General features: G+C 40.1%; 1 protein-coding gene and 1 long non-coding RNA gene across 4 annotated transcripts in view; both read left to right on the forward strand.

Moving 5' to 3' along the window:
* Positions 1-485: 485 nt before the first annotated feature.
* Positions 486-11,313, forward strand: LOC140596668 (small ribosomal subunit protein uS11-like). Of its 3 annotated transcripts, XM_072745174.1 has the most exons (3): positions 1,949-2,214; positions 2,379-2,504; positions 10,384-11,313. In XM_072745174.1, the coding sequence occupies exons 2-3, from the start codon at positions 2,449-2,451 to the stop codon at positions 10,847-10,849; spliced, it is 522 nt and encodes a 173-aa protein (XP_072601275.1). In that variant the 5' UTR covers positions 1,949-2,214; positions 2,379-2,448; the 3' UTR covers positions 10,850-11,313. The 3 variants fall into 3 exon arrangements, with proteins under 3 accessions (XP_072601277.1, XP_072601275.1, XP_072601276.1); XM_072745176.1 differs by lacking the exons at positions 1,949-2,214; positions 2,379-2,504 and adding an exon at positions 486-627; XM_072745175.1 differs by lacking the exon at positions 2,379-2,504 and having other exon boundaries at positions 1,955-2,214.
* Positions 11,314-18,709: 7,396 nt separating this feature from the next.
* LOC140596670 (uncharacterized) overlaps positions 18,710-19,014 on the forward strand; it is a 61,038-nt gene continuing 60,733 nt past the window's right edge. Inside the window, exon 1 of the long non-coding RNA XR_011998578.1 lies at positions 18,710-18,917. This is a non-coding gene — a long non-coding RNA (uncharacterized lncRNA). The remainder of the gene's footprint in view (positions 18,918-19,014) is intronic.

The raw sequence follows: 19,014 nt of genomic DNA on the forward strand, positions 1-19,014 counted from the left end.
GTGTACAAGAACTTCTGAGCCCTGTGGGTTCTAGCAAATCACTGAATCTGGTGATAGTCTTGGAAACCTCTGACATAGCTGCTTCGGGAAAGTCTTATGTAGAGATCAGCAGCCCTCTTCCTTATCTGGAACACGTAGGAGCAAAGATTGTAAAGATGTGAAAAGGGAGTGTGTAGAAAACTCATGCCTATCTTTAATCCTCACTTGAAAGTGACACAGAGATTGGGAATTATAGGGTTCCTCACTGCTGGACAGGGCATCTTGGCAACGTAAGGTAAAATATGAACTCTGGTGAGTGATGCTGCAGGCAGGCAGGTGCGCCGCTCCCTACACTTAGCCTCCCCCCGCCCCCTGCCCTCTCTCCCTTTGCTGCTGAGAGCGTTGGAGAATGTGCTGCAGCTGGTGCGTGGGCAGGTGCAGCCACCATCTGCTCTCGGAGTCCGCATGCGCACAAGCACCTCGCACCCAGGATCTGGCCCAGGCCCCACGGATCCCAGAACCTGCCGGGGACGTGGCTAACCCCGCCCCCTCGCGGTGGCGATTGGCTGAACCGTTCCTGAGGGCGAGGCGCGGTCAAGGCGGGCGAGGGTCTCCCCTGTGAAGTCGGGGCGAGACGTGTCCAAGGAGGTGAGACCGTGGGAGGGGTGTGGGCGGGGGTCGGGTCCTCCCTGCCCCAAGGGTCCTTGAGAAGCCAGTTGGTTTCTCCCGGCGCTTGTCTCCTCCCACCGCCTCCTCTCATTGGCCAGGCCCGGGAGGCGGGTGCGCTCCCATTGGCCGGGGGCTGTGTCTGTCCCTGCCAGGGTGGGGGCGGGGTCTCCGCCGCGCTGAGCTTGCCCTTGGGTCTGGCGCTGGGTAGAGCTGCTGCCGCCGCCGCCGCCGCCGCCGCCGCCGCCGGTGCCTCTGCTGCTGCTGCAGCTCGAGCATCCGGGAGCCGCCGCCGCCGGTGCCTCTGCTGCTGCTGCTGCTGCAGCTCGAGCATCCGGGAGCCGCCGCCGCCAGCGCTGCGTCCACCGCCGCCGCCTCCCCTGCCAGGACCCCGAGACACCCCGAGCGCGAGCGGCGGCTGCTGCTTGCCTGCGCCCCCTCTGCCCCCCCTCCCTTCCGTGACCTGCCCACCCCTGCAGCCCTCGCCTGCACCTTCTCCAACACCCCGGATTCCTGCACCACCTGCTCGGGCAGCCCCGGCGGGCTCTGGGACTTGCGGTGCGAGCCGAGGGGAAGGCGAGCTCCGACCCGGTGCCTGCCTGACGGGCTGTCGCGGCTGCACCACCACCAGCAGCAGCAGCAGCAGCAGGAGACACTCTTCCGCCCACCGCAACCCCATTCTGCGGGTGCGTCGCAGCTGCCGCTTCTGCTGCCTCCAGTCCGGGTCCGAGGGTTCGAGCACCGCAGCGGGGACCGAGGGTCCAGCCAGGAGGACGCCGGCGGCCCCTGCACTCTGGGGCCCCCGTCACCAGCATCTTCTCGCCCCCTCGTTCCTTCCCAGCCCCTTAGAGAAGGGACCGTGACCTGGAGACGCGGCGCCGTCCTCCGCTTCTACAGCGTCTGCGGGCTCCTCTACCAGGTCATCCCCGCCCCGCCGAGGGAGCATCAGCTTCACGCCCTTCCCCATCACGCCCACTGCACCCCGCATTTCCACTCTGCCCCTTCCAGTCCCCTAGTCCCCGGCGATGTGCACCCCCCCCCCTACTCCCCGGTGCGGCAGGGGCGGCGGCAGTTGGCTCCAGCCCTCGGGTCTCCGGCCCTGGCTCAGCCTTGCGCTCCCAGCAGGCAGCCCCGTGCGCGGCCCCTTCCGCCTCTTCACCCACCTGAGCTGCCTCCATACCTCACTCAGTCCCCGCCAGCAGCACCCCCCACCCCTCCCGCCTTCCGGCGGGCACTTGGCGCCTTCTCTGAACATCACACCCTCCCACCCACCCCCACCGGCCACCTCCACCCTCCTCCTCGCTCTCACCTCCCCCTTTCCGGGTCGCCTTGCTCTTTTCTCTGCTTCCCACCATCACATCCGTGTGTCTTTGAAAAGTGAGTGAGAGCCTGGGAGCGAGCTACGGAGACGGCGAGAACAGCAGCAGCGGCAGCGCCATGTGCACTGCAGTGACATCCCCGGGGGCAGGTGTGTCGTGAGACGTGTCATGCACCTCCGAAAGGAGAGGAGACTGTCTGGGATGTAAAAGAGCGAGAGAAAGGAAGAAGGAAAAGAAAAAGAAAAAGGGGGTAAGGAGAGAGAGAATAAATCAAGAAATAAGGGAAAGGGGAAGGGAAAAGTTAAAAGACTCAAAGCTACTTTATCAACAAGCCTGTTTTTTAAAATTAATCAGCCTGTCTGGTTTTCTTTTCCTCTCTGTTCTTTTTTTTTTTGTTTTCCTTTTTTCTTTAAGCAAAGAAATCTACGCACCTAAGCAGTTACTTTACTGCGAAGGGATTTCCCCTCGGATTCCCGACCTCTCTATGGCTCTGCTCCTGCCGCTTCTTTCCGTCATTAATATTGTCCTTTCACGTGCAATGTACGAACCCCTGCGACCGCGGTGGGGGGAACCGCACAAAACGCTGTTATGATGCAAATCACTGGGTTTGGATGCAGAGCGGCTGGGGAACCGGGGTGCACTTTTCCTCAGATCCTCCCTCTTGCAGGAGGAGGAGGGGGCCCTGTGGAAGGGGAGGAGGACGCGGGTGATGAAGTGAATGGCCATGTGCGGAGTAGGAGGGCGTGGGGAGAGCGCACTTGGGGGGTGGTGAGGCGGAGGCGGCAGGCCAGGGCTGGGGGGGCCGGGCCGGGGGGAGGAAAGTTGTTGCTTTGAAGAGAGGAGTCATACAGGGATGCGGGAGTGAGATACAGGAAGGATGGATGGGAAATGATGGACTATAGGATTTTCAAAGCTAGGTGACTCTTGATTTCTTGCTAAATCTTTGCCCACCTCTAACCCCTCTGTCGTCATTTCTGTAGTTGTGGGAAGGATAAGTTGATCAAATGTATTTGTCCCTTGGTAAAATGAATCTGGAAGTAAGACACAAGTAGACCGCAGGCGTGCAAAACCCAATTGGCCTTTGGAGGATTTAAATGAGGTCAATGAACCGTCTTTCAGCAAGTCCTTGGAATGCATCCTGCCTCCTATCTTGCAGGATATGGACTGGGATGGATTTTATTTATGCATATTTATGATGTGAAGGAAAACAGAGTGGACAGAGTTTTTCTGAATTAACTAACTGACCTTGCGGAGGTATTTCTTACCATCTTTTTTGTGTTTTATGTTAAATGTAAATTCCAGATATGAAATGTGCCAGCATCCCCGAGAAAGCCGGCAGCCTTCTCCCTGCTTACGCTGCCTCCTCCCATTTCCCACCATTCGCACTCCCACCTTCTCACAAGTACCCCGGGAGGCTGACACATCACTTGGGTCTCTAATCCATGCTGAAACGTGTTCCTAGATGCCCTATTTCACCTCTCAGTAACTTGCATTTCTCAACTCTGCGTGTGTGTGTGTGTGTGTGTGTGCGCGCGCGCGCGCGCGCGCTCTCTCTACGCAGGGTAGTGGGAGTGTGATGTGGGGAAATCAGTTAATTCGGTGATTGCGATGAAAACTCGACACCGCTGGATGTGTTTTCCCTGCCAATCTGTGCGTGCTGGCCCCGGCACGTCATTGCACACACTGCTGGGCTGGTGTGAGATTATTTATTATAGAGCATGTGGGCAAAGGACTGCACTTGGGGGTCGCCTCCTCTGCCTTCAACATTTCTCATGAATTGTGGATTCACTGCAGTGCAAAATAACTGTCTGCTGGTGTCTCATTCTCTCAGCCTGGAGGAGGATTTTCTCTCTCTCTACCCGGAGAGATTCCATCAGCTGCATTCTCTTTTATTAAAAACATGGGTCTCTTGTATTAAGTATGTAAGCCAATTATTTAAAAAGTGCTGCTTTTCACAGCAGATTAGAGGTGGTGGTGCAAGGGGTGTGGGCATGCCAGAGAAAATGCACCACTGCAACCCACAGCAGCACCAGCATCAGGTCCAAGTATATAAATAAATAAGCGTCCTCTACAGCAACCAGGGAGAAAGCACCAGCCCAACAGGGTCTGTGTACTTATGAGCATCTTAGATCAGGCCATGTTAAGACACCAAAGGACAGAAGAGGATTTAAAAGGAAAAAAAAAAAAAAAAACTAGAGGGGGAGGGGGTGCAAAGCACCATTGGATTGTAGTCTCATGTTTATGGCTGCCTCACATTGATCAAACACTGCTCCACAGACACATCGCACTTTGTTGATATTGTCAGTTCCTGCTCAAACAAATTGCTCAGGCCTTCCTTGTTTTACTCTTGGCCAAAAACATTGCTTCAGGGTTGAGGTTGTTTCTCCCAGCATCCTACACTTTTATTAGGACTTGGTTAGGTTGTAAAATGAAAAGCTTTATTTCCTGGACACAGATTAAACACTTAGCAGGTCTTTCCTTTCCATGTGCAGAGAAAGAAGGGTGGCGGCGGAACTAGTGAGCAACTAACTGATTTTGGCTAGAGGGAGTCTGTTCTGCCTGCTGGTAGTTATGACTAGGCAAATGCTATAGGCAGCCTATAGCTTCTTATTTTTAGCTTTATCGGAACTATGGTGGTATCTGTGACTTAAGTAATACTGATCAATTAATTTAGCATTTCTATTATTATCCCCTTTCTTGCACTATGCCTTATTTTAGACAAGAAGACTCATTTGAACGTATCTTCTCTGTGTTTTATATTGTCACCAATATTTTACTCTTTCTGGGAAGCAAAATCAACCTTTTGGCTTGTTAATATGTAAAGTTAATGAGCCAGTGGTGAGAATCAAGTCAATGATAAAATAAGTTAAAAAAAATAGTACTATTCTAAAAATCTACCATTTTGTCTTCAGTGGATTCTTAGGAAATGAAAATGAATCATTAGAAGGAAATAAATATGTTTCTGACCAAAGCACAACTCGCAATGTATAGACTAGATAGACTAGACTAGATAACAAAAATTTGCTTCTGTGTTAGTTTATGGGGCATCCTTGTTTATTTTCCTCCATCACAGGTAGGGGAAAAATCTGGAATGAGGGTACAGAACAGTTTAGAGAAATGAATTTCTTTAGAAGGAGGCGTGCAAAAGCTTGCCACCTGGAACTAAAACCTCTCTTGGTTACAGAGCAGATCCAGTTCAATTGCTAACCCTGGCTGAAGCTGTGTCCCCTTTCCATGCCTGAGGGGGCACTGCAAAGATGGAGACTGTCTTGTTTAGCACAAGAAAACGGTCCTAGAAAGGGCAAAGAAGAAAGGACAAAATACAACCAGAAAATAGACATACATAGAGATTTTGTTGAGAACTTTGTTTCCTTTTTAGATTTAGTCTTACAGAAAAACACATCCAACACAAATACTGGGATTTTAGTGTTTGGTTTTGTCTTGTTTTATTTTCCATGAGATATTTTGATGAATGATCTGTTATTTTAGAAAGACTTTCAAATTGAAGGTCAATTGGACATGCATAGTACTTGCCTCAGTGAATACACTGAACATAAACTTCCCCTTACATTTTTAGAAAGTGTATTATAAAGTACAAACACACCTACATACACTTAATAAAATACTGATAACTTAATGCTTCTCAAAAGCCTCTCTCTCCCATTCATTTCCTTCTATTTGTAATAGCCTTAGTCTTGTTGAGCTCATTTCTTATGTTGAATGCAAGAACCCTATTCCTCCCTTTCTTGATTAACAACTGAAACTTTAAAGAGTAGAATCTGTACATAAGAGCCAAAGACTATGATTTAAATGGTCAAACCCCAAACACTTAGTAATTAGGAAAATCTCCCTGCAAATATGGGGAGTCTCTGGGCAGATTTTCTATCAAGATATGGAAACTTACTTCATTGTCTTCACCATTTCTACAACTATTAGAACTGTGGGAGCATAACATGACCAAAGTAAGCATTGATTGAGAGGCCTCTTTCTGCTTTCTCCCCTGAAAGATCAGATACTTGAGAACTATTTGCCCCACGTTGAAATAGTGAGATGCCATTTTTTTTTTAATGAAAAAAATTACTTGAATTACTTAAGGAGCAAATGGAAGTACAAAAATGCTGGAAGAAATGTGAGTCATGCATTTTAAAGTGACGTAAAATCAATATCAAATAATATTAATTTTCTTTTTAAAATGAGAAATCTATGGGGTATCAGATGGTTGAGACAAGTAAGGTTTATTTATTATGAAGGATTTGGGGTACATTCATAATATAAATAGACCTATCGTATTGATGTTTTATTTGATAACACTGATGTGCGTTCCACGAGATTTATTGAGAAGGCGTCCTCATTTTAATAGGCTCATTGAATAACCTTGGCAAAACCACCCAATGTGTAACAGCTGGCTTAGTAGGCTGAGGAAGTGGTGAGAAATCACAAACTGAGGAAGCCAAACTCAAAAGCTGAAGTTAGAGTTCTTTGTGGAATTGGCAGGTATTGGTTTTTTGGTCCTCCTAGAACAGCTCTAGTGCCCAATGACTACTAAACTTAAGCTTCCTGAGGGCAAGCCCTGAGCCTTTGTCATCTGTGCAATCTTCTTATTCTCAATTTAGTAGATACATAATAAATAGTGTTGGCATGAATAGGTATGTCCTAATGGACTTAAGTAGCTGCATCTCTTCATAATATGTCAGCACTTAAACTTTTTTAAGTTGTTGGACCCTGGCTCACGGGTGCCAACGTGTCCAGGTGACTCTGACCCCAGACAGGCAGATGCAATTAGCAAGAGGGTTTATTGAACGTTTGTGCAAATGGGCTCTCTGCCTCCCAGGAGGAAGAGAGCCCAATTAGCAATTACAGGCATCTTTTAAAGGTAAAAGAAAAAAAAAAAAAACCTCTTAAAGACAAAAGAACCTTGGCAGTAGCATAGCATTCAGGTTATCGATTTCTCAGGTCAACATGAACCTATTCAGGGACATTCCAATCAGGGAGTGGGGGGAAATGGTTTTCTTATCACAAACAGAATGCTTTTTGTTGCTAAAACTTCAGGAAGGCACCTGGATGGGCTGCCTCTGGATTAGGGCTGGTACTACTTAAAGGGGGGGGGGGGGGGGTTCTTCAGTATCTTTATAATTTGGGAGCTGTCAGGGATGGGATGTGATGTGAGGAAAAGGCAAGAGTTTGTTTTCTTTGCACTCAGTTATTTTCTCTTACCCTTTTTATGAGGGTTAAAAAGTATATTTTTGAATAAATTTTCTTAGGCTTTAACAATGATTAACGTTTCCCCTTAAAAACACACAAGCAAGATATACATTTCTGAATTTGTGATAGAGCTGAGCATCTATTCTGAATCTTCTTTTGTGCTTATGAAACTAAGTAATGAGACCCTTCCACTACACGAATAGACACAGGGCTGAAGTTGTAAAGGGATCTGCCTTAGAGAGGGCTGGCTACTAATTATTTACATTCTATTTTAGAGGTCTTTGAAGTAAATATTAAGACAGTCATTATTCAACATTTGATATAACTCTAAGTCAACAAATAGTTTTTACTTGAATCTTTAAATTATCTTTCAGCCACTTGAATGCTGAACAGGAAGCTCCAATTTAGCGATAAACAGTCATTCTGGGGGCTAGATGCAGAGGTCATTAGAGATTAGAAAATAAAAATATTTATTTTTAAATAAAATAAATATTTTATCCCATTGTTATTTTGTTTATTTTTAAATAAAATAAATATTTTATCCCACTGTTATTTTGTTTATTTTTAAATAAAATAAATATTTTATCCCACTGTTATTTTGTTTATTTTGTATTATTTTGTATTTTGCTTTGAGAAATAAAAAAATCTCAGAGCTAAGTATGATCAAGTAGTGCAAATCACTTCACATTAAGAAAGCAACAGTTCTTATTGGTCAAATTGATCCCCTAACAATTTTATGTTTTTGATGATGGCTTATTTACAGTAACGGCGCACTCATTGTTTATCTAAAGTCATCTTTGGGAATAGAGCAAGAAAGCACCTTTCCTGACAAGCATGTGCTGCCAACTGTTAAGTGTATAGCTGTTATATTGATTCAGTATGATTTATAAAAAACAATTAATTTGTTCTTATAGAGAAATATTTTTGGCTTCTTTGTTAAAAGTGTTTGCCTTTCAAAATGCAAGTGACTCCCTTAAGGTTTACTTAAACATCCAAACTCAAATTTATGGTGTGTAAAATACATTTTTACTCTCTTAATGAATTCATATTTGATGTTAGCTTGTCCTCTATCCCCTCTGGGGGAAAATGCCCATGACACCTACGTATCTTCCATTCATTCTCATACCTTATATGCCCCCTACTTTCCAATCTTAAGTAGTAGATTTAGGTTGAAATGAGAGATGGTTAGAATATTTGTGTTAAAAAGCAAACAAAAAATATACAATAAGCTTGTCTAATTGTCACTCCTTTGCTGCTCTCTATTTTCTCTTTTTTTTAATTTTTTATTTACTTATGATAGTCACAGAGAGAGAGAGAGAGAGAGAGAGAGAGAGGCAGAGACACAGGCAGAGGGAGAAGCAGGCTCCATGCACCGGGAGCCTGATGTGGGATTCGATCCCGGGTCTCCAGGATCGTGCCCTGGGCCAAAGGCAGGCGCCAAACCGCTGCGCCACCCAGGGATCCCTGCTCTCTATTTTCTATTTTGAAGTCTGAGTAACACAGTAACTCAGCTTCCTTTGCACTGTCCAGGAATATAATATCCCCCCAGTCCCGACCATACTCCTAACCTGAAAGACCTATTAAAAGTAATTAATGAGGAATGAAGAGTGGTTCAAGAAAGGGAGATTTGCTAAAGCCTATGTGCTGAATACGTACAGTTTGGGTGATTTTCCTTTTGACCTCCACAATGCATACCCCAATGTTTTAGCAAGGATAAAACTCCTATAATGTGCTTTTGCTTGTTTTTGTTATTGCTATTATTGCGTTTTGTGAGAGTTCAAACTCCTTACTTTCATAATGAAATGGCAAAAAGGAGAGGCAAGGAAGGTGAGTCAGCCAGCCAAACACACAGAAACACCTGGCAAAGCTGACTAAATTAGCATATGCTAGGGTGAGTATTTCCCTCTGTTGTTACATAATCCCTTTCTAATAGGAAATCTGTTCTCATACTTAACCCTTTCAGGAGGGTTGACATTCTCCCACTGTTATTTTGTTTATTTTGTATTATTTATTTTCTCATGAATTGTGTAAACCATCTATTGAGGGGCTTTTATGTCAAATTCTTCCCCCCCCCCCCTTCAGTGTTTCTGTATACAAATGTTCCATTCTGTGCCCAACTTCAGGATTCAAGAATCAACTTTTCTATAGCTTTCACTGAGAGGATCTAATTAGCATTTTGGGCCCTCTTTACTCATGTGCAGCTTCCTTTAGAAAATGTATTAGTTCTATGAGGTTCCCCTAAGGATTCATAATACTCTAGCTTGTTACATGTACTGTGGTATTCAGTGTGCCTTAATTATGCACGTGGCCTCATTTCAAAGCCTTTTCAAGGATCATGTGGGATAGAACAGGAGTGTGGCTGTAAGTTCACCGTCATGTATTAATGTGTAGGTGGTATTCAGAGAAGGATGTTTCTGAAGGCAATTATATACCCATGACTCCAGTATAGCAAGCAGCTACATTCTACACTTACTAGTTACCCTGCCAAGGCAGAATGAAATTCACCATTGTGATACATAATACAGTATCTGTTATTTCTAAGTAGTTCTTTGGCCTGGGAATGAAATAAAATAATGAGTGAAAATGTGTATCCCTTATCTTGAATAGGGATTGTCCCTTTCACTCTCTCAAAACAAGAATCAAAAATTGTTCCTAAATCAATACTCTATTCCATAACTAGTCCGTTAACACATTTGCTGTGGTGGGATCTTCAAGTTACGCTGGTTATTATTTGAGGCTATAGATTTTTAGATAGTATTAATTGCCTTCAACTGCATGGGCTGCCAAATGTCAGTGCACTGTCAAATCTGAGACATGATTTTTTCGATTTTTGTTTTGGATGCAATTTGAACAACTGTGAAACTATATAGGGACATTGAACCCAACAGAGGAAGAGGAGAGAAAGAGAAAGAAAGACAGATGTTTTTTAAATAGGGACTTCATTTGTGGAGGGATGGTTATAAGAATTGGCTCATTTAGTACATGTCACCACTTATATGGAGGATATTTTCCTGCATTGCACGAGTTTGAAGGCATACTTATCTTAATTGTACCTTTTGACTTGCATTGGCCTATGTGTCATATCATCAGAAAACTTCAGTTTGACTTGTAAGTACACTTTTTTCTTTTATTTATGACTACTGCAATCAAAAGCATTTTGTATATACTAACTAACTTTGATATATACTAACAATTTTAACCAATTTTTGTTTTGAAGACGCGCAGAAATGGCACCTCGTAAGGGGAAGGAAAAGAAGGAAGAACAGGTCATCAGCCTTGGACCTCAAGTTGCTGAAGGAGAAAATGTGTTTGGTGTCTGCCACATATTTGCATCCTTCAATGACACTTTTGTCCATGTCACTGATCTTTCTGGCAAGGAAACCATCTGTCGTGTAACTGGTGGGATGAAGGTGAAGGCTGACCGAGATGAGTCTTCTCCCTACGCTGCCATGTTGGCTGCCCAGGATGTAGCCCAGAGGTGCAAGGAGCTGGGTATCACTGCTCTCCACATCAAACTCCGAGCCACAGGAGGAAATAGAACCAAGACCCCTGGACCTGGGGCCCAGTCAGCCCTCAGAGCCCTTGCCCGCTCAGGAATGAAGATTGGGCGGATTGAGGATGTCACCCCCATCCCCTCCGATAGCACCCGCAGGAAGGGGGGTCGCCGTCGTCGCCGTCTGTGAACAGGATTCTTCAAACTGAAAATAGTTTGAAAATAGTTTGAAAATAGTTTGAAAATAGTTTAACAGAAAATTGTTAATAAATTGCCTTTGTGTAAGCTAAAAAAAAAAAAAAAAAAACTTTGAAACTTTGTAAGCACATTATTTGAGCCACATTATTATTTGAAAGCCACATTATTATTAATGATAGTTTAAAAAAATACTGGTCTCCAGTAACTCACTGGAGTTTTTTATTAAGAAAAATTTTGGCCAACATCTGATGTGTTTAAGTAGACAAAAGAATGCCATCTGCCCTTGATATTTGAAACATTTTATTTTGTCTATGCTGTGATCTATATAACCCCTTTGTGTATTTTTATTATAGTATTTTGAATGTTTGGTATTTATCTGTCTGTTTGTTCTACTGGATTATAAACCCATAAAGTACAGGGTCTTATTCTTCATTTTATTTCAAGTGCTTAATCTAAGGTCTGGTCTGTGTCTTTTTTTTTTTTTTTTTTTTAATGTTTTCATTCTACTGATTGATTAGTTCTCTTCCAATCCATTTAATCCTGACACATCTCTTTACTTGGATCCAAATAATATTTAAGTATTTATGTTATAACTGCCAAAGTGCCAATACACTATTCTGAATAGAATAAATATTTGCAATGAATGTTTATTCGTATTTAAGGTACAGAGAGAGTACAAAAAAATGGCTACTAAGAAACACAAACAATTCTGAATAATGACATCCTTCACAAAACTATGAGACCATTGCTTTCAATTAGGGCAAGCAATTCGAATTTGCACTGAAAACATTCATCTCATAGCTTTGAATCTCCCTGATTTCTCCGGGCATCATAACCCCTTGTCTTTTTTTTTTTTTTTTTTCTTTACTTATTAAAGATTTCTATCTGTAGCCCTCCAAATATTCCTGATGATGGCTTTAGGTAAACATGAAACCAAATCATCTTACTGTTCTACTTAGAGTAACCAGTATTTCCGGATAAATGTATGAACAAAGAGGAATTACAAACTGACCTTGATCTGCCAGATTATCAGTGGGGACTGACCTGCTTTTGTTATTGCCAAAGCTGTGGAGTAGATGTTCTGGGAATCTTCTCTGAAGTATGGATTCAGGGTGCACTTCACTTAATTTGACTTGGGAAGATTACATCCATTTTATTTGAAAGGCCTTTTAAAGAAAATCCTAAATGTTTTGGGGTTTTTCTTGATACTTAGTCATACTTCTGCAATTGAAGACACATGTTTGCTGTGGTTGAATTTGATTTATTTCCCTTTTAGCATTTTGAAAGACCGTGGGTGGTAGGATGGGAATATTAACTGCTTTTTGAAGAGAATTTAAATATACTTACTGGGAGCTGAACACCAAGGGAAAAAAGACTTTCTACAATTCGTAGTGACTTTAATGCCACATAAAGTGTTTTAAGAATGCTTTTTCTTAAAAGTCCCAGGGAAATATAGCTTTTCTTTAAAGCCATAGAATTTTTCTTCAAATTTAGAAAATCAATTTCTTGATATCTTTTGGATTTTTAACTGTTTCATGACTTTGGGCATCTGAAAAGGTATTATTGACTAGGCTAACGTAAGATTTACCTGATGGGGGATCCCTGGGTGGCGCAGCAGTTTGGCGCCTGCCTTTGGCCCAGGGCGCGATCCTGGAGACCTGGGATCGAATCCCACATCGGGCTCCCGGGGCATGGAGCCTGCTTCTCCCTCTGCCTATGTCTCTGCCTCTCTCTCTCTCTCTCTGTGACTATCATAAATAAATAAAAAATTAAAAAAAAAAAGATTTACCTGATGGAAGGTGCTGAAATCACTCTATCGTCATTGTGTAGAAATGCACATTCAGTAAATAAAAATATCCCAAGCAGATTAAACTAGTTCAATTTATTAAATGTTGTTACCACTTTATGGAGTTGATATTAAGAATTATATTCACCCATAGCTGCTGTACTTAGAATCTTCTTTATGTTAAACTGTGACTGTCAATGTGATGCAACAGCTGCAGAATAACCTTCTAATGTGGCTTCGGTTCGGCCCTTACTGACTGACTTTACAGAGCCTAGGGAATAAACAGGAAGGTAGATTCAGAAGCAGTTTTTGTTGACTGTTTCCCTGTTATGGTGAAAAAAATATTATAATATGTTACTGAATTTTTATTATATAGAGAATATTCTTGTAAATCCATTTATAGAAGTGACATGATTTTTTAATGTGTAACCACTTAATATCAGAAACACTGGAAATGTGAGGAAGAGTTATACCTGTTTATTTCTCAAGAGTTTTAGTCATAATGACCCACTCAGAAAATGAATTTTTTTAATTTGATAGAAGGAAAGCATTTCAGGCCAAAGTTTTTGTCCAGAGTCACCAAATTAAAAACAATATCCGTTATATTCTTCAAAAGAATACTGAACAATGTCTTTATGGAAAGACCTGATGCTAACTAGCATGAAAATGAAGTGTGTTCAGTAAAAATTATATATTTTTAATATATAAAGTTATATATCTAGTTTTAATATAAAAAACATATCTTTAAAAGGCCAAGTAAAATTTACATATGATAGTTTCATGCCCATTGGCCTGCATTTTTTTCTTTAAACATAAAAATGCTATGGGTGAGGTAAGACTAATCGTATTCTGAAACTTCAATCCTCCCTATCCTTTCACTTCCGTGGAATAGCTAAGATGAAAGTATTGATACAGTGATAAGTTCATAGTTTTTTAGAGATCTAGTAGAGTTCAGTAAGGTCAGATTTATTTTAAACCTTCACTTCGCTTTACCGAATTTTATTGGCTCCACAAGTACAGACGACCAACAAAGCAGAACATCAAGTTATCCTTGAAGGACAGGACAGCCTGAAAGTGTATTTTGTAATACCACAACTTTGTTTGATGGATGGGTGTGGACAAGTTGGGAAGACAGTCTTCCTATCATTTAATGATGGTCTTATCACAAGCCAGTAGTAAACTTGATCAGGTGTTAGAGATAATTTCCTCTGAAAACTTTCATATCATCTTGGGGGACTGAACAGAGAATGGGAGTAACTTGTGACAGGGGAGGAGGCATGAATCACAGCCCTGATCCTTCAGGAGAACATACGCAGCAGCCATGCCAAACTACTGCTAGCGTGGAGGCACAGTAAAGACTCTGGCCTCGTGGTGGTAGGTTCCATATTCTGTACAGCGAGGAGATATCGCTGGACTAACTCAAACTCTGAATTTTGGAAGTGCCCTGCAGCAGCAAGACATAATGGTAGGAATGAAAAGGCCTCAGTTCTCATCTACACCATGCCACTATTTTAGAGACCTTGGGCGAGTTACTTTCTTTTGCTTTCTTCTTTTCTGTGTGAGGGGGAGGGAGAGGGAGAGAGGAAATCTTAAGTAGGCTCCATCTCCAGCGTTAGCCCAATGGGGGGCTTGATCTCACAACCCTGAAATCATGACCCCAGTCAAAATCGAGAGTCAGATGCTTAACTGACCGAGACACCCAGTAACCAAGCAAGTTACTTCTGCAGTTTCTTCTGTAGACTGAGAAACTGGAATCACACTCATTCTTTGGTCATGGGTTGTAGAAGAATATTATGGATGATTGAAGACTACAGAAATGGCATATCTCTTTTCACTTTCCACCTAAAAATAGTTTGTAACACAGTGTAACATTCACTGTGTAGTCTTAAAAAATACCTTTTACTAAAATTTAATTTTTGATATCTACCCGTGCATTATTCAGTTAAGATTTTACACTGTAAAGAGATTTTTATTCTGATACATATGTCTACATAAATTTCAGAGCTTTCTGTCTCTGTCAATGAGTTTTATGAATTAGTTTTGTAGTCATCAGCCTGAGCTTGGGTTATACATGCCTTTCTCATGAAATTACATCCGTAGATATCAACTTCAAAAATTAGTAAATTTTTGCTGTTAGTCCTTTATTTTATTTTTTTTCTCTTTAAATTTTTTACTTAAATTATAGGTAGTAATACAGCACAACATTGGTTTCAGAAGCAGAATTCAGTGATTCATCACTTTCATACAACACCAGCTCTCATTCCATTAGCCATTTTTATTATAAGAAAATAGACTGTTTCAATTTTAAATTGAATTTTGCTTTTGTGCATTATTCAATGTGTGCATGTGTAAATTTCTATAATCATTTTATTCTTCATAGGCTTTGGTTTTCTTAAGCATAACTTACTCATTCACTGTTTAATTTTTTTAAACCAATATCTACTTGCAGGCACTGTTTTAAATGTTAGATATACACAGTAACAAGGTGGAAAACGGTTTCCACCCTCATGGGGTTAATAGTCTAGTAGCTGAGACACTAGTTACACAAAAATATGTAACACCCTAGCTTATTTTCTAAAATAAAAAATCCATTTTTATAGTAATATGTTTTCAATAGTTACCTAATGTGGATGTATCAATGAAAATATGAAATCACTGATTTAAGAGCATTACTATAAGCCTCACTGAGCTTTTAACATTTTTTTTTTATTTAAGTTTGGCCTAAAGAGCTCTCATTTCCTCCAGTTGTTTATCCTGAAAACATTCTCAGTATGATTCCAGTTTCTTTCTTTTTTTTTATTAATACAACTTGAAAGAAGCTGACAAGTGAACAAGAAATATTCAAGCATGGTCTATTCTAACTGATTTGTTCAAGAGGATGATTCATTTAATTTCATAAAGGCTCAGTGGGCCAGAACAGTAGATGACCAGGTCAGCAGAGGGAATGTAGGGGAGAAGAGGTCTGTGAGAAGAATCTATGTAACAAGCAACAATATTTAGTTTTTTTAGAGCTGAAGTTCTGCTTGAGCAATTCTGATGTTACCAGTGACAGTCATTTAAAGAGCTGCTGATGCCTCAGGGAAAACATTTTTAAGGTGTCCTATCCAGAAACAATGCTCCTTATACTGTGTCATATATATTAAAACTCTGTCCCTTGCTTATATTACAATACTACATTGTGCCTGATTAAAACCTGTGCTACTAGTATATGGCTTCTCGAGACTGCCGATGAAATGTTGTTCTTGAAATATTTCCTCCTGCTCAAGCTGCCCTGAATATGGCTGAAATAAGAATCACCTGATAAATAAAGCTGGAGAATAGATGAGAATACCACTTAAAAACTTTAAAAATAAAATGAATTGTATATACAGTTGTGTGAAATGTTGGAATATGTAAAATAATGAGTGGGATACAAATATTCTCGATATCTTTATATTATTTCTTTTAGTATTTAACTTTGATTGATGACCTCAACATGCACATGAGGTCATATTCCTAACAGGTCATATGGTGTTTTTATATTATTATTTATTGTCCATCGGTGTCCCCGGGGTAGATGATATATATATCTTGTAGTAGATAGAATAAAAAAAAAAAAAGATATATACTTTTGGAAATCATAATGGTGGTGGTCAAGCATGTACAGTTAGTCTACTTAGAGATTTACTTATCTGGATTACAGAATGCAGTGCCTTGCACAACTAAAAAACCTCAGCTTAACTGTTATCTTTAATTTTGCTTTTTCTTTTAAATGAAACGTTAAAATCAAAGCAATTGAAGTAAATGCTCTGTTGCAGGTAATAATTTGCAAGCATATAGTTTTATATTAAATGACTTATTTTTGAGAGTATATTCAGTTCTCTGAAGTAAGTCAGAGATGCATACATATTTTAAACTTTTATATAGAGAACTAGGTGGTGCTGTTCTGTCATCTTTGTGTCTCAGTGACTTCTTAAAACACTTTCATTCAATAAGTGCATTAGGTAAGATACAGTATTCTAGTAGCATTACTTTTTATTAACCAGCTAAGTTTATAGTGATCTTACATGTTTGTTTTCAGCAGTATTTTCATACAGCAGAAAAAACTTTCTTCTAAGCAGTTAACTTTTATCATACTGTACAACTTCCCTTTTTTTAACATTTAAGATAATATGAAATCTTTATGTTACTATGTGCTTTAAAAGGCTCTGTACCTGGCTTTTTCATTTTCCAAAATTCTTACTATTATTGAGTCAGAATTTAAAGTGGTAAAATTTTGTACAATTTGAGTTGATGTCATATCAAAAAGTCATAAAATACAGAAGCTCAAGGAAAACATTTTAATTATTTGAAATGCTAAAAATTGGGATCCCTGGGTGGCGCAGCGGTTTGGCGCCTGCCTTTGGCCCAGGGCGCGATCCTGGAGACCCGGGATCGAATCCCACATCAGGCTCCCGGTGCATGGGGCCTGCTTCTCCTTCCGCCTGTGTCTCTGCCTCTCTCTCTCTCTCTCTGTGACTATCATAAATTAAAAAAAAAAAAAAAATTAAAAAAAAAAAAAAAGAAATGCTAAAAATTGAATTAAGCTTTAACACAAAAGAAATAAGATAGATTTCCTTGAAAAGAAATTGTTTGCTTAATACACTTCTCTGTAAGAAAACTGACATAGGTAGGCTGTCAGTTAGTGTTTTCATGTTTCAGGATATCATTAACGAAAATAATCGAATCGAATCAAAAACAATCGAGTTGAAACGAAAATAATTGAGTTGAAACAAAAATAATCCAATCGAAATGAAAATCGAATCAAAACGAAAATAATCGAATGGAATAAAAAGAATACAATCAAAAGAAAAATAATCAAATCGAAATGAAAAAAATGGAATGGAATCGAATCGAATTGAAGAAAATCAAATCGCATCAAATCGATAAATATCGAATGGAATGGAATTGAATCGAAACGAAAATAATCGAATCAAAACGAAGATAATCGAATCGAATAAAAACATAATCGAAACGAAAATAAGCGAATCGAAACGAAAAAAATCGCATCAAAACGAAAATAATCAAATCGAAACCAAAATAATCAATCAAAATGAAAATAATCGAATTGAATCGAAAATAATCACATCGAAACGAAAATAATCAGATAGAATCAAAAGTAATCAAATTGAAACCAAAATAATCGAATCAAATCAACAATAATCGAGTCGAATCGAAAATAATCGAATCGAAATGAAAATAATCGAATCGAATCGAAAATAATTGAATCGAAATGTAAATAATCAAATCGAAGTGAAAATAAACGAATCGATTTAAAAATTCGAATTGAAACGAAAATAATCGAATCGAATCAAAAACAATGGAGTTGAAACGAAAATAATTGAGTTGAAACAAAAATAATCCAATCGAAATGAAAATCGAATCAAAACGAAAATAATCGAATGGAATAAAAAGAATACAGTCAAAAGAAAAATAATCAAATCGAAATGAAAAAAATGGAATGGAATCGAATCGAATTGAAGAAAATCAAATCGCATCGAATTGATAAATATCGAATGGAATGGAACTGAATCGAAACGAAAATAATCGAATCAAAACGAAGATAATCGAATCGAATAAAAACATAATCGAAACGAAAATAATCAATCGAAATGAAAATCAAATCGAAGCCAAAATAATCAAATCCACATGAAAAAAATCAAATCGAATCGAAAATAATCAAATCGAAACTAAAATCATATCGACATGAAAAAAATCAAATCGAATTGAAAATAATCAAATCGAAACTAAAATCAAATTGACATGAAAAAAATCAAATCGAATCAAAAATAATCAAATCGAAACAAAAATAATCAAATTGAATCAAAAATAATCAAATCGAATCGAAAATAATCAATCGAAACGAAAATAATAGAAACGAAACCAAAATAATCAAATCGACATGAAAATAATGGAATCGAATCGAAAGTAATCAAATAGTAACTAAAATAATCGAATAGAATAGAAAATGATGAAATCGAAACGAAAATAATCAATCGAAATGAAAATCAAATCGAAAACAAAATAATCAAATCGACATGAAAAAAATCAAATCGAATAGAAAATAATCGAATCAAAACAAAAATAATGGGAGGGAGGGGCAAGATGGCGGCAGAGTAGGGTCCCCAAGTCACTTGTCCTCAACAAATTACCTAGAAAACATTCAAATCATCCTGAAAATCTACGAATTCGGCCTGAGATTTAAAGAGAGACCAGCTGGAACGCTACAGTGAGAAGAGTTCGCGCTTCTATCAAGGTAGGAAGACGGGAAAAAGAAATAAAGGAACAAAAGGCCTCCAAGGGGGAGGGGCCCGCGTGGAGCCGGGCTGGGGCCGGGGCGAGTGTCCCCAGGA

This window comes from Vulpes vulpes, unplaced genomic scaffold, assembly GCF_048418805.1.
Source record: "Vulpes vulpes isolate BD-2025 unplaced genomic scaffold, VulVul3 Bu000000662, whole genome shotgun sequence".
NCBI lineage: Eukaryota > Metazoa > Chordata > Mammalia > Carnivora > Canidae > Vulpes > Vulpes vulpes.

Excerpts from the sequence above, each read along its gene's own strand:
- LOC140596668 (XM_072745174.1), top strand. The coding sequence starts at position 2,449 with ATGGCTCTGCTCCTGCCGCTTCTTTCCGTCATTAATATTGTCCTTTCA. Across the intron at positions 2,505-10,383 it reads ATTGTCCTTTCACGTGCAAT|ACGCGCAGAAATGGCACCTC; the intron begins GTACGAACCCCT and ends TTTGTTTTGAAG.